The sequence below is a fragment of the Bombyx mandarina genome, chromosome 02 (genome assembly GCF_030267445.1).
Source record: "Bombyx mandarina strain Sakado chromosome 02, ASM3026744v2".
In the NCBI taxonomy this organism is placed as follows: Eukaryota; Metazoa; Arthropoda; class Insecta; order Lepidoptera; family Bombycidae; genus Bombyx; species Bombyx mandarina.
In genome coordinates, this window is record NC_143209.1 from 4,779,198 (window position 1) to 4,793,151 (window position 13,954).

Genomic DNA, 13,954 nt, shown 5'->3' on the forward strand with positions numbered 1-13,954 from the left:
TGAGCAACGTCAGAGGTAAGGTCAGGGTTCATTCAAATGATGATCGGAACTTGCATAAACAAGCTTTTCTTGAGAATGTTGAAAAAAGGATTTTTTTATATGATTAAGCCTTCACAGGTGCTTTTGTGTCCAAAATAGAGATATATTTAGATAGGTGGAACAAATAAAGAACCGCGACGGGGCAACGCAAAGCCGCCGTCGCCAGAAACATGTCATGTCGGATCCTCCGGATTCATTCTCGGAGCTTTTAGGCACCTCAAGCACCGGTCACCGTCCTCGTCCTCGTCTGATATGCAGTGCATGGCATCCCAGGGCCGCGCCGCCCCTGTATGCGAAGAGCGCCAGGACATTAAGGGCGCCGCCACCGAATAATTTATGTTACACTTACAAAACAACAAATTCTTTGTAGTGGTGTATCGAAAAGTAAGTGCGTAAAACAGGCGCAACATATGCCTTGTAAAAAACAAAACATATAATGCTTTCATATGTAGTACAAGTTAAAACAATAAGTCAAAATAAACAAATATTAAAAAAAATCTTAGTCGGAATACGTTGATTCATTTTACTACATGAAAATCAGCTTGAGGAATATGGATGAAGTCGGAGTTATGGACGACGGTAACCATTCACTATCAGGGTGACCACTTCTTGACCTGTCATCTACACTAGAGTCTTCATTGTATCGTTTGATGGTACGATAAACGAATCTTTTGGTTATATTCAAATTTTTCAGTATGTTAAAAATTTTAATTGGCGCGTAACCGCAACGATGCAACGCAATAACTTCAACACAGTCTTCTTTAAGCGTCCACTCCATATTTAAAAATGAGTAAAACTCTAAAAGTATACATTTTCATTTTCATAAACAATTCGAAATTCGAATTCAATAAACTTTTTTGTGGCCAGCATTCTAAAAGAAAAGTTTTTACTGTGTGACAATACTTATGACCTGACTAGGTATATATATGTTGGCACACGGCGCCAGGGATGGCTGAGCGGTGGTTTCCGTCATCACTCGTATTCGATTGAACTCAGTTTAGTCAATAAAACTTTTGAATAATAATTATTGAAACTCAACACACTCAAATTTCACAATGACAGGGTAAACCGACAGTTTCGTTCCACATACCGACAGACTGACTGACTGACTGCCAGAGACTCACTGAGTGAGACGGACGGACCGTCTGATACGGACTGAATAACTGTCTGACACGGAATGCCACAACTCTGTCCACGTACCGCCATTGTATTCTTTGGCGTTACGGAGTCTACCCTTCATTTTGTGATATTTATCAAAACAACATTTCATCATTTAAAATAATAATCAAAATCACCGTCTTAATATTACTAAAAGTCGTTATCCACGACATATATATATATGTATGTTATGTATGAAGATAAATCGCACGGGGTCATGGTCTTGTGTCATGCGATTTTTTTTATTTATTGCTTAAGTGGATAGAACGAGCTTACGGCCCACCTGATGTTAAGTGGTTACCGGAGCTCATAGACATCTACAACGTAAATGCCGCCACCCAACTTGAGATAACAGTTCTAAGGTCTCAGTATAGTTACAACGGCTGCCCCCCCCTTCAAGCCGAAACGCATTACTGCTTCACGGCAGAAAAAGGCAGGGTCGTGGTACCTTACCCGTGCGAACTCAGACGAAGTCCTACCATCAGTAAAAGACCTACAAGTCCACCCGCTAGTATATAGTTACTATTTACATTTAATTTAATGTATTACTCAATTAACTACGGAACATCTCGATTCCGTTGTCCAATACACAATTTGCGGCTTTTTAATTAACACTGATAACTGTTTATTGTATCTTCTTAATGTTTTAATGCTGTATCTTTTTTACGTAACAAATTCTTTGGAAAAGTACTACATTTATTTAGAAACCTTATATAACACAAACAGAGAAGATTACGTACGTGTTGTTATCGAAAAACGTAATTTTAATTTGAATATTTTGCCTGTTGTAGGGTATATCTTTGCCTATTGTATTTTACTTATGGAGTTCTTCTGACTACCATCTTATGCCAACGATATCATTCCCAAGGGGAGCTGATGTTAGGTAGGTATTCAGTCATATAACTTCTACCAGATCCCTGTATAGCGCGATGCTAGGAAATTTTGACGATTGACTTCCACGGTAAAGCAATAATATCGTCAAATAAAAATCAAACGCGCAAAAATTATAATTTGCCTCATTAGTGGTGATTTTCTTGCCGAGGGCGACTGCGTGATTCACCCGAGAATAAGCGCTAGCATTCTCCGTGTACTGTATTATTGTACAGTGTGCTTAGTGCGAGTTTTTTAACATTCTGATTAGCGTAAGAGTTAACTCAAATTTGTACGGAATAGGAACGTTTGCTTACGTTTGCCGCTAGGAGCGCTGTTCCAACTGCATACGAATTTGAGTTAACTCTTACGCTATCGAGAACGTTAAAAAGCTCGCACCAAGCACACTGCTATCCCGCATATTTATTGCCGCGAAGTAGTTATGCGCTTCGGTTTCAAGGGTGGGACAACTGCTACAAAATACCAATAAGACTTTTTTTTATTGCTTAGATGGGTTGACGAGCTCACAGCCCACCTGGTGTTAAGTGGTTACTGGAGCCCATAGACATCTACGACGTAAATACGCCACCCACCTTGAGAGATAAGTTCTAAGGTCTCAGTATAGTTACAACGGCTGCCCCGCCCTTCAAACCGAAACGCATTACTGCTTCACGGCAGAAATAGGCAGGGTGGTTGTACCTGCCCGCGCGGACTCACAAGAGGTCCTACCACCAGTAAAAACGTGGCAAGAATATCTCTCGTAACGCAATATAGATGAACGCAATATTACGTAAGCAAACAATGAGAAATGTTATACGATAATCGATTTTCAAGTCAGTCATTCGTAACGTGATCTTTTTTTTCGTGTCTAAGCGGGACGCCTACGGAATTCCGTATATAAATAAATAAATATATAGTGTATGTCGGGGTAAGATGTAATATTTAAGTGCAAAATAAAATATATAGTTTAAAAAAAAAGACTTGAAATAATTTATTATGGTATCTCGACCTCACTGACATCTTAATTCTTACACCGACTTGCCCTTACAATAATATTTATAAATAATTTCACAACAAAAAACTACTTTTCTACAGCAAAATGAGAGTTACTTTAGTATGTATTTTGTAATACAATAAGGATTCTGGATAAGTAAGTACTCGGTAAGTTTTTAATAAAACATGCACAACAAATAAATGGAAACGGGACATTTTTGTACTCGTCGGGGACAGCGGGACAATCCCGCCCAAAACGGGACGTATGGTCATGTTAGTCATTAGTATTTGCATGGTGAGATTGTGATCAGACAATAAGACGTGACCAAAATTCTAATTGGTTCTCAAACGCGAACGAAAGACGCTACCATCATCATTCTCCTGCGTTTCTCCCAGGCACCTGGGGTCGGCGCAACATGTTTTCTCCTTCCATACTACTCTATCATATACCATTTCTCCGCTCACTCCCCTCTTGCACATATCGTCTTTCACGCAATCCATCCATTTCTTCTTAGGTCTACCTTTACACAGGTCTATCTTTCACATTCATAGTTAGCACTCTCTTACCTACCTCATTGTCATTTCGTCTCATCACATGTCCATGAACGAAAAACGCTACCAAAAATATCTAATCCGATCTGGGGTCAGGGAGGTTCTAAGATCAAAAAAATACCTACAAAATCTTTCAGAGGTCAAACATATCTGTCACAGATCTATAGCCCTACAAAGATATAATACATTGTATATATATTATTATATACATATACATACAAATGCTTTGCTTTATTATAACGGGATCTTATTGATCGAGCGGCAATACGGTCATTCCATTCGCAATGGACAAGTGGGCCGGTTTCTTGTTTTGCCTGAGCGCGCTGTGTTTTACTGTAAGTTATTTTTTTCTATATTCTTGATTGAGCCTTTGAGGCCTGCTCGTATAGGAAATAATAATAATAATAATACTAACAATTCTTGATTCTGCTGTATCTTATTACCAATACCAACCTCAACCAGTTCTTGAAAATAGTCGTGTTACGCTCTACTGGCACCGATCTATTATCATGGATAGGTACATTGTTGCCAATAAGCCTGATGTTGTGATATTAAGTCGGTCTGCGCGTCGAGCAGTGTTGGTTGATTACCACTCCGCATACCGAGAATCTTTTTTTTTTATAGCTTAGGTGGGTGGACGAGTTCACGGCTCAAATGGTGTTAAGTGGTTACCGGAGCCCACAGACATCTACAACGTAAATGCCGCCACCTACCTTGAGATATAAGTTCTAAAGTCTCAGTATAGTTATAACGGCTACCCCACCCCTCAAACCGAAACGCATTACTGCTTCACGGCAGAAATTGGCAGGGCAGTGGTACCTACCCGTGCGGATTCACAAGACGTCCTACCACCATTAAAACCAGGTTTGCAATTTTGCAAATATATTTACATCACAGACAAAGCTTACAAAATATTATTATACAAGCTTTTGCCCGCGACTCCGTCCGCGTGGAATAGTTACTTTGGCATAATGCTAAATTTTACCCCCCCCCCCCTTCATTTACGTAGAAAGTGAAAATATTTTTGAATTATAGAATGTTAAGGAAGCTATTTAAACCCCTATTTTGAAACATTCTTTATTGGTGCTCCACTTGTATTGATCTTACCGTGATGGTATATTATAGCCTTCCTCAATAAATGGGCTATGTAACACTGAAAGAATTTTTCAAATCGGACCAGTAGTTCCTGAGATTAGCGCGTTCAAACAAACAAACTCTTCAGCTTTATAATATGAGTTATTATAATATAATTAGTAGAAAATAACTGAATATCAAAAGAGCCTCCGGCCGCCGTCCGTGTCCAATTGAAAGGGTAGGGTCCAATTGATATGAGTTTTCGATTCCACAGAGCGCTGACCTGATCGTGCCGACGTTACAACTGAGTAGTGGTGGGAACATACCAGTGGTAGCACTCGGAACATGGCTGGGACATCGACCTAAAGTAATTAATACGCTTTTATTAGCTTCAGACGTATGTATGTAACGGAATCGTTGAACATGATTTTGACCCCCTTCAAAATGTTGGATTAACTCGAAATTTGGTATTATACTTAGTTACTTAATAAGGAACGATGACAAGAAAATACTAAAAAAAAAAAATAAAAAAAAAAAAGTTTTTTAAAATTGATATTCAACTAAAAAATTTAAAAATAAATAATAGTTTTAAAAAACTAACAAAATACGCTTTTATAGAAAATCCAACTAAAAAATAGAAATTAATATTTAATAAATTTGAATTAAAAATAGTGTAAGAAAAAATTATTATATTGTAAAAAAAAGCGTGGGGTGCATGGTATCAGTAGTTATAAATATTTTATATTATATTTTATATAAGTAGAAGGGTTATTTTGATAATATCCTGAAAAGCACCCCACGCTTTTTTACAATTAAAATCATTTATTCTTACACTATTTTTAATTCAAATTTATTAAAATTTATTTTTTATTTATTTAACTATTTGGACAATTAATGTGTTGTTAATAAAGTAATGTTTATGTTTCCAATGTAACACGTTACAGACATAATTATAGTATGTTGCACGATTTAGGCCATTTCATATTTTATTACACTACTAGCTGACCCGGCAGACTTCGTAGTGCCTCAATCGATAAATAAAAGACCTAAACTTTTGTATAAAATAAACTTAAAACAAACAAAAGGAATCCGTCCGACGCGGGACACATTAAAGGAAAAACAAAATTGTTATTTTTTTATTTAATTCCGAGCATTTTCATATTTATCTTTTAAATCTTCTCTGGACTTCCACAAGTAATTCAAGACCAAAATTAGCTAAATCGGTCCAGCCGTTCTCGAGTTTTAGTGAGACTAACGAACAGCAATTCATTTATATATAGATTTGCGGCTTACTCAATGAAAACGCATCTGAAAATCTGAAAATCTGAAAATCATTGCCTTCATGGTTCTCCGTTATGTAATGTTTATGTAATACTCGTAAAATATTCATTTCATATTGTTTATGAAATTAAATCATTAGTTTTGTTTATATTATTATATTATCTTGGGAGATATTTTTTATTTTCTGATAACCCTCATTTCAGATTTCAGAGGTCATTTGATTACATATTTCTTACCTCATAAAAAAAATATGTAAATATATAAATAAAATAAAATTATGTTTGACTTGAAAGATACGAGGATGCGAGCCACCGAACAACCTCAAATTGTTATAACTTCCACAAAATCCATTAATAGCATCGTCATACCTATCAATATTTTGAAAACCTCTCCAAATATTCTCTATCTACCTTACGTTTTGCATGGGTATTGCATCCATCAGCTTAAGCTACATAGCTTGCCAATTAGTCATACTCATCTAGACATCAATCAATGCTTTTCTAGGTCGGGCCGATGATAAAAAAATTTAAGCTATTGCATAGCTTTTATCGCGGGCCTTGAGCGCGGCGATCGAATCATGAAATTCCGTAACAAAAAAAACCTTACACCCCTCACTCCGCCTACCATGTAGCTCGCGTTCAACACATTCACACGTTGCGCTTGTGTAGTGTTTGTGAATAAGCGCGTGGCGTGACGTCACACTGCATGCGCATCATGAAAAGTCTGCCCATCTCTCTCGCGCGGTCTAGCTTATGAGTGTGAAGGAGACAGTTAAGGTTTTGCTTTTATTAATGTTTAATATAGCGTGGTCTTGTTTTATTATTGTTTTAATATTAAATTATCATTCTCTAATTATAATTGCATAAGTTTTAAAAAAATGCTATGCAATAGCTTTACCGCGGCAGTTCCCGATTGCCACACGTTTGTTTTTTTTAAGGGATTTTATGACCTGGTAACTAAGACCTTTAATGTCATGTCTGATTTTAATTTATATTCTTATTTTTATGAAAAATGATAATATGAAGTGAAATTAAATGAAGACGATTCATTTGAGACATTGATCAACTGGGATGAAATTAAATGAAATGATATGCGATGAAATATAATCTCAGTAAAATGGTGGTCATTTACTGTGATTTTTTCAGTGGACTTTTTGGAGGATCCCGAGAAGTTACGTCTAGCGTCTTTGTTTAATTTTCCCACATTTGTGCACTTTCACAGATACTAAACAGTTAATAAACCACCGTTATTACACATTTAAACCTGAAGAAACACTAAATAGACAAAATAAAACAAATAACACAACTTCACTCCTCGCGTTCCCGCCAAAAAGCCCCCGATGAAATAAGATTGCTGTTCACAGACACACCATGTTTCTGCTTCTCATTTCGTGTCTCTTTACTGCCAAGTTTTACCGATGATCTAAATCTAGTTTCAATCAAAACTCAACGCAAAAAAACTATGCACTAAACTATAAAGGCTTTTAGAATGAAAAAATTGTGCGCGTAGAACTTGGTACAATTGAAAGAAGTGAAACTTCTTTTGCGGTGTGTTGTGGATTTCTTAATTTTTCGTCCTTAAATTAAATTGATCTTGTAATAGGGAATGCTGTGTATAAGAGAAACGACCTAGCTCGCTTTGTCCTTTCCCTCTCTCGACGGTCGAGTGGTTTGCGAGACGCTCTATTTTCTCACTCTCGCTCGTCCCAAATTGTATCTTTTCTCTCTAGCCGTAACGAATCTGTCGCGAGTAAAATTTTACTCTCAACACCCCTAGAGAAGTTTCACTTCAAAAACTTATTTAATTTTCAGGGAAAAGTAGTTCAAGTAACCAATGACACAGAGCAAGCTGTCATATACGCGTTGGAAGCTGGATACACACACATAGACACCGCGTACAAATATGGAATCGAGGACCAAGTGGGAAGGGCCCTGACCAAGAAATTCTCAGAAGGACTTAAAAGAGAATCTATCTTTATAACTACCAAGGTACGATGAAGGCAGGTTCGGGTATTTTAAACATTTTTTTCCCTGGTCATTTAGATAATTGAGGTGGCCGTGCCTGGCTTAATCAATGACCCAACTAAAGCCCCTATAAGCCTCATTTATGATTCCATTCCCCCACGGTGCAACGTCGTGCTTAGTTTGGTTGAGAGTAACTTGGAATTGTTGGCCTCACCTCTCTTATGATTTTGACGTATCAACACTGTAGCTATGATGTAATTTAGTGCAATGTAGCAGTTAATATTAGTTCTAAATGTCTTTCAGCTATGGAATTCCTACCACGAGAGAGAGCAAGTGGTCCCAGCGCTGAGGAAGTCCCTTGAAAATCTCAACTTGGAATACGTCGACCTGTATTTGATTCACTGGCCCATAGCTATGTTTGTGAGTGGAAGTTTTCGCGAAACTTTGCGTTAGGAAACGTTTTCAAAGATTATTTACGTATTATTTGGCTTTGAACTTAAATGTTTCTAGTGTTTTGACGAGTCATTCTCTAAACGAGTTTGGATGAGACGTAGTACGTTCAATTTGTTTACTGGAATTTATTTACGGAAACAGGTTAGACTACAAAATGAAGGTCTCGCCTATTTTAAATAGGTTTTTAGTCTCAAATTTGGTTTCGTCTCTGTAATCGGAGAAAATTGGAGGAGCGGACGGTTATATATATATTTTTTAAACTTATTCTGCGAATAAGTTGCAGTAATAATGCCCGGCTCTTACTGGAAGCGATTACCGTGTCACTTGGCATCGATTGACTGATGTCCATAAATAATGGTAACCAATCAGGACTGCTACTTTATCATCGTTTATTATATTTCCTATTTTCATTGTATGAGATAAAACAGCATCTTATACATATTCTGGAATATAATCCCAAAGATACGTTCAAATTGAGCTTTTTCTTCACGCTAAAAGATGAGACGTCCGGTACATTCGTATCTAACGATGCACCGGTGTTCGAATTCCGCAGGCGCGTACAAATTTTTCTAATGAAAAGGCTCCGTTAACCACTTAGCACCAGGTGGGCTATGAGCTCGTCCACCCAGCAATGCAATAAAAAAAGCCCTGTTTATTACTTTCCCTACTTTTTGGATACGGAAAACATCCACAAGAAATTTTAAACCCATCCAGTATCTATACCATCATTACAATAAACTTCAAACTTTTTTTTATTGCTTACTTGGGTGGACGAGCTCACAGCCCACCTGGTGCTAAGTGGTTACTGGAGCCCATAGACATCTACGACGTAAATGCGCCACCCACCTTGAGATATAAGTTCTAAGGTCTCAGTATGGTTACAACGGCTGCCCCGACCTTCAAACCGAAACGCATTACTGCTTTACGGCCGAAATAGACAGAGTGGTGGTACCTACCCACGCGGACTCACAAGACGTCCTACCACCAGTAAAAAACTTTTATGTGTTGATCTGAAATCTCCAGGAGAACGATACCTTGCTCGACAACGTGGACTTTCTGGACACGTGGCGGGGTATGATTGACGCCAAGAAGCTTGGCCTCACCAAATCCATAGGCATCTCCAACTTTAACCAAGAACAAATCCAGAGGATCATCGACAGCGGACTGGAAAAACCTTCGGCTTTGCAGATCGAGGTAACGGTCACCAGATTTTGTTCCAACCGAGTAAACCTCTTCCTCTTTTTCCTTCAGTCGATCGCTCATTGCTGAGCAACATGATTCACCTGTGACTTTTTTTGTAATTTGTAGCCACTTATGTCGGTCAGTGGCACAGTGCAGTGCGTGGCTCAGTCTCATGTCCATATACTCGGACACTTGGTCACTCCATCTTTTTCCCTGGTCATTTAGACAATTGAGGTTACCGTGCCTGGCTTAATCAATGACCCAACTAAAGCCCCTATAAGCCTCATTTATGATTCAATTCCCTCACGGTGAAACGTCGTGCTTAGTTTGGTTGAGAGTAGCTTGGAATTATTGATCTCACCGAGTAGACCTAAATTCACCTAATTAGTGCCTCCTGCATGTTCTGCCCCCTAGCTCTTCTGTGTATTCAGTGGGCGAATATCCCCCTATTAATCTGATGTGGCTCTGCGGAATCATATCTATATCGTAAATTTCAGATCTAACTCAATCTTCAAACTTGACCGCATGACTGTATTGCGGCAGGTGTAGACTTAATAAAGATATTTTCAAATGAATGTAATACTTTGATAACAAGGACGTTATAAATAAATCAATTAATAAATACATAAGGAATCCAACACACATCTCACATCGCAATTAAATGCTAAACTAGGACTCTGTATATGTTGAAATCAGATATAAAACACTCAGATTAAAGAGCTAACAAAATTGTTACGAATAAGTGTTTGGCCGATGTGAGAATCGAACCCACGACCCTCGGCTTGAGAGTAAGTGCTTGCGATGGGCCTGTTATTCGCTTTACCCAAAGAGCATATCAAAAATGACAGCGTTTTAGGTTTTCTAGATATATCTGCTAAATCAGATATGTGTTATAACTTCAATGAAAACATGAATGCGAAGGGTCAACCCTATCGCCTTTTCGAGTAATGTATTATTTATTATTATTTTGGTAATTGCCAAGATGTTGCTAAGATCTATATTTATAACGCGGTTATTAGACATTGTAATGAAAACCTAAAACACAAAACGGTTAGGCAAGCTAAACCACTAGTGAAAAAATGGTTGTTAACATTGAACTTGCGGTAGGCAGCGGCTTGACTCTGCCCTTGGCTTTGCTGAAGTCCATGGACGACGGTAACCACTCACCATCAGGTGGGCCGTATGCTCGTCTGCCTACAAAGGCAATAAAAAAAAAAAGAACTATATGGACATAGAGAACTTAATTAAAAGCAATGTTTAATTTATTAGTTTTGTATCTTTTTGTTTATTTTTTCTTATTAATTACGCTCTCCATATACATATGTGTAATTATTTGATATGTTATTTTTATTACTCAAATTTTATTATATTATATGTCAAATCTTGTAACGCATGTTTTTGAGCGTAATAATTATTAATAATAGTGATGTCGTTTTGAAGTCGATTATATACATAGTAAATCGCATTTTGGTCCTCACGATACAGGCTATGCCTAGTGTGAGGATCATTGGTTAATATTATATTGTTGATGCCATCTGCGTAATCTCTCAAGTTGTTAAATATGTAAATAGTTTCTAGGTCACGATTTAAGAGTTTATGTAGTAAATATATAAATTATTAATATTATTATTAATTGTCTTATCCCTCAGTTAAACCTCAACCTGCAACAACCAGAGCTCTTCAAGTTCTGCCGCGAAAACGACATAGTGGTGATGGCGTACACTCCCTTCGGGTCGCTGTTCCCGAGCAAGGCTCAACCAGACGCTCCTCCGCCGAGGATTGACGATGAACGCCTCGTCGGTATCGCCCAGAAATACAACAAAACTGTCCCGCAAGTTGCTCTTCGCTTTTTGGTGAGCGTGATTTATTTTAAGGCTTGCTCTTCTTTCTTTCTGAAGTCGTCGTGGCCTAAAGGAAAGGAAGGAAGGAGGTGTTCGAATCCCGCAGGCGGGTACCAATTTTTCTAATGAAATATGTACTTAACAAACGTTCACGATTGACTTCCACGGTGAAGGAATAACATCGTGTAATAAAAATCAAACCCGCAACATTATAATTTGCGTAATTACTGGTGGTAGGACCTCTTGTGAGTCCGCACCGATAGTTACCACCAGCCTGCCTAATTCTGCCGTGAAACAGTAATGCGTTTCGGTTTGAAGGGTGGGGCAGCCGTAGTAACTATATTGAGACCTCAGAACTCATATCTGAAGGTAGGTGGCGGCATTTACGTTGTAGATGTTCATGAGCTCCCGTAACCACTTAACACTAGGTGGGCTGTGAGCTAGTCCACCCTTCTAGGAAAAAAAAACTTTAATTTAGACAGGTTTTAGTTAAATTTCATTTAAGTTAACAGCTAATTTCAAGCGCCGCCGCGCCGTATTAAAGTGCTTATCTTGGTTCGTGCAAGATGTTATACGATTTTTATACTTAAATCGAATGTTCATGGACTCTTTCGTGACAACGATCCGGTTACCGTTCCTCGTCGAACTCGTCGCTTGCGACAAAGGGCTCGACGAGCGAATTAACCCACAGACACAGCCCACTGAGTTTCTCGCCGGATCTTCTCAGTGGGTCGCGTTTCCGATCCGGTGGTAGATTCTGCGAAGCACTGCTCTTGCTAGGGTCAGTGTTAGCAACACTCCGGTTTGAGCCCCGTGAGCTCACCTACACGTTAGGGTGAAGCTGAAATAGCCTCTCAAGGCTATCAGTATAGGTAGAATATAAAAAAATAGACAACAATTTCTGCCGTTTTCTTTAAAAGAACGAAATACATATAGTGGACAAATATTGAAATAGGGCTCTCAATCGTAATTGCTTTTAGTCAACATGATTTTTACTTTTCCAACATTAGTTGGTCTGTACTTTTTTCTCGGTCTACACTGGTTGCCTAAAAAAGACGCATTTTCTTTTCGTACTACACATACGGTAGGTAATATTACGAAACGCTCAGTACTTTCACAAATAGCTAAATTGTATGATCCCTTGGGATACGTAGCCCCGTGTATTTTTCTTGCTAAGAATTTTATGCAAAAATTTAGATAAAAAGTACCCAAGATTATTTTCTAAATGGATAGTCAATTTCACAGCCCATCTTTACAGAGGCGATGTAGTCTCATACCTTGAGACCAGTTGGTTTTTTTATGGTCTGATATGGTTTATTTGACGAAACACACTAGCAGTCGGGAAGAAGATTTATTTCGAAGTATCGACCCTCTTATAAGATATTTAAGTTATGTCTGACTACGTGAAATGTTATGTATACTAAACATTATAATAGGGAACGACAAAGGGTTGCAAAAGGGTTAGGGGTCGACAAACGACGAGCGGTTAATATAACAAAGTAAACCGCGCGAATTACGGTATTTGGAACTTGTTGCAAGTTTGTTGTGTAATTATCGTCAGCGCTATTCAGAACCTTGCCGGGTTTCTTACTTGAAGATCGACATAGGTACTATTTATATTAATAAGTCAATGTTTAACCGAAGCACGCATTAGGCAGTTGTATTTGACTGAATTAACAATGTTATGTATAAAGTATACAATTAAATGGATTTTTATTTTAAAAAAAAAAACTATTGAGTTGTTAGGTTTCCCTTGGAGTCGCTCGGGTAGCTGTTAGCAAATCCCTCCCTCCTGGCTTAGCCTTTGCTCGCCCATCTGTCATTGTGAAACTGGAAAGATCTCCGGGCCACCAGTAGGCCTTAAAAAAAACAAATAAATGTTCGGAACATAATTTTGTTTTTGGCGGGCTTTCGGCTCACCATAGACTATATCACTGTGCAATACGCTGTCAGCGCCTGTGGATTTTACCATATTTTTACCTACTATCTTGTCACATTTCTATAATATTCTATACCGCTACAATCCTGATATTAATTAAAGCAAATATAAAATCGCTTTTCGTCTTTTCAATCCAAATTAATAAAAGAAAGGTACAGTGAAACTAAGTCTTTTTTATCTTCTTTCTTAAGATCGAGTTAGGAGCCGTCGTTCTACCCAAATCGGTGCATAAGGAGAGGATCGAGCAGAACATTCAGCTGTTCGACTTCAGTCTGACTCCTGAGGAGTTCAACCTGCTGAAAAGCTTTGACACCGGCTACAGGACCTTGCCGCAGACCAAATGGAGCAAACATCCTGACTACCCGTTCCAGTTAGCATAATATACAAAGCATTTTTTTTTCAAGAATCGCTAAACCAGTATTTGTTTTCAGTTCTAGTTTAGAGTTCCACATGATAGAATTAATGACAAAAATACGTTGTTGTGTTAATAAATAAAAAATCACAAAAAAAAACATTTCTTTGTTTCAAAGAGCAGGATCGAACTTGAAGATTTAATATTAGGTATGTACCTACTTATAAAGTTCCAGTTTAGTATAAAGAGTTAATCA

At 38.0% G+C, this 13,954-nt stretch overlaps 1 protein-coding gene across 1 annotated transcript; it reads left to right on the forward strand.

Moving 5' to 3' along the window:
- The first annotated feature begins 3,841 nt into the window (after positions 1-3,841).
- LOC114250237 (aldo-keto reductase AKR2E4) lies at positions 3,842-13,858 on the forward strand. The gene is made up of 7 exons (XM_028184029.2): positions 3,842-3,947; positions 4,961-5,053; positions 7,779-7,955; positions 8,235-8,351; positions 9,408-9,578; positions 11,216-11,419; positions 13,538-13,858. The coding sequence occupies exons 1-7, from the start codon at positions 3,897-3,899 to the stop codon at positions 13,724-13,726; spliced, it is 1,002 nt and encodes a 333-aa protein (XP_028039830.2). The 5' UTR covers positions 3,842-3,896; the 3' UTR covers positions 13,727-13,858.
- Positions 13,859-13,954: the final 96 nt, after the last annotated feature.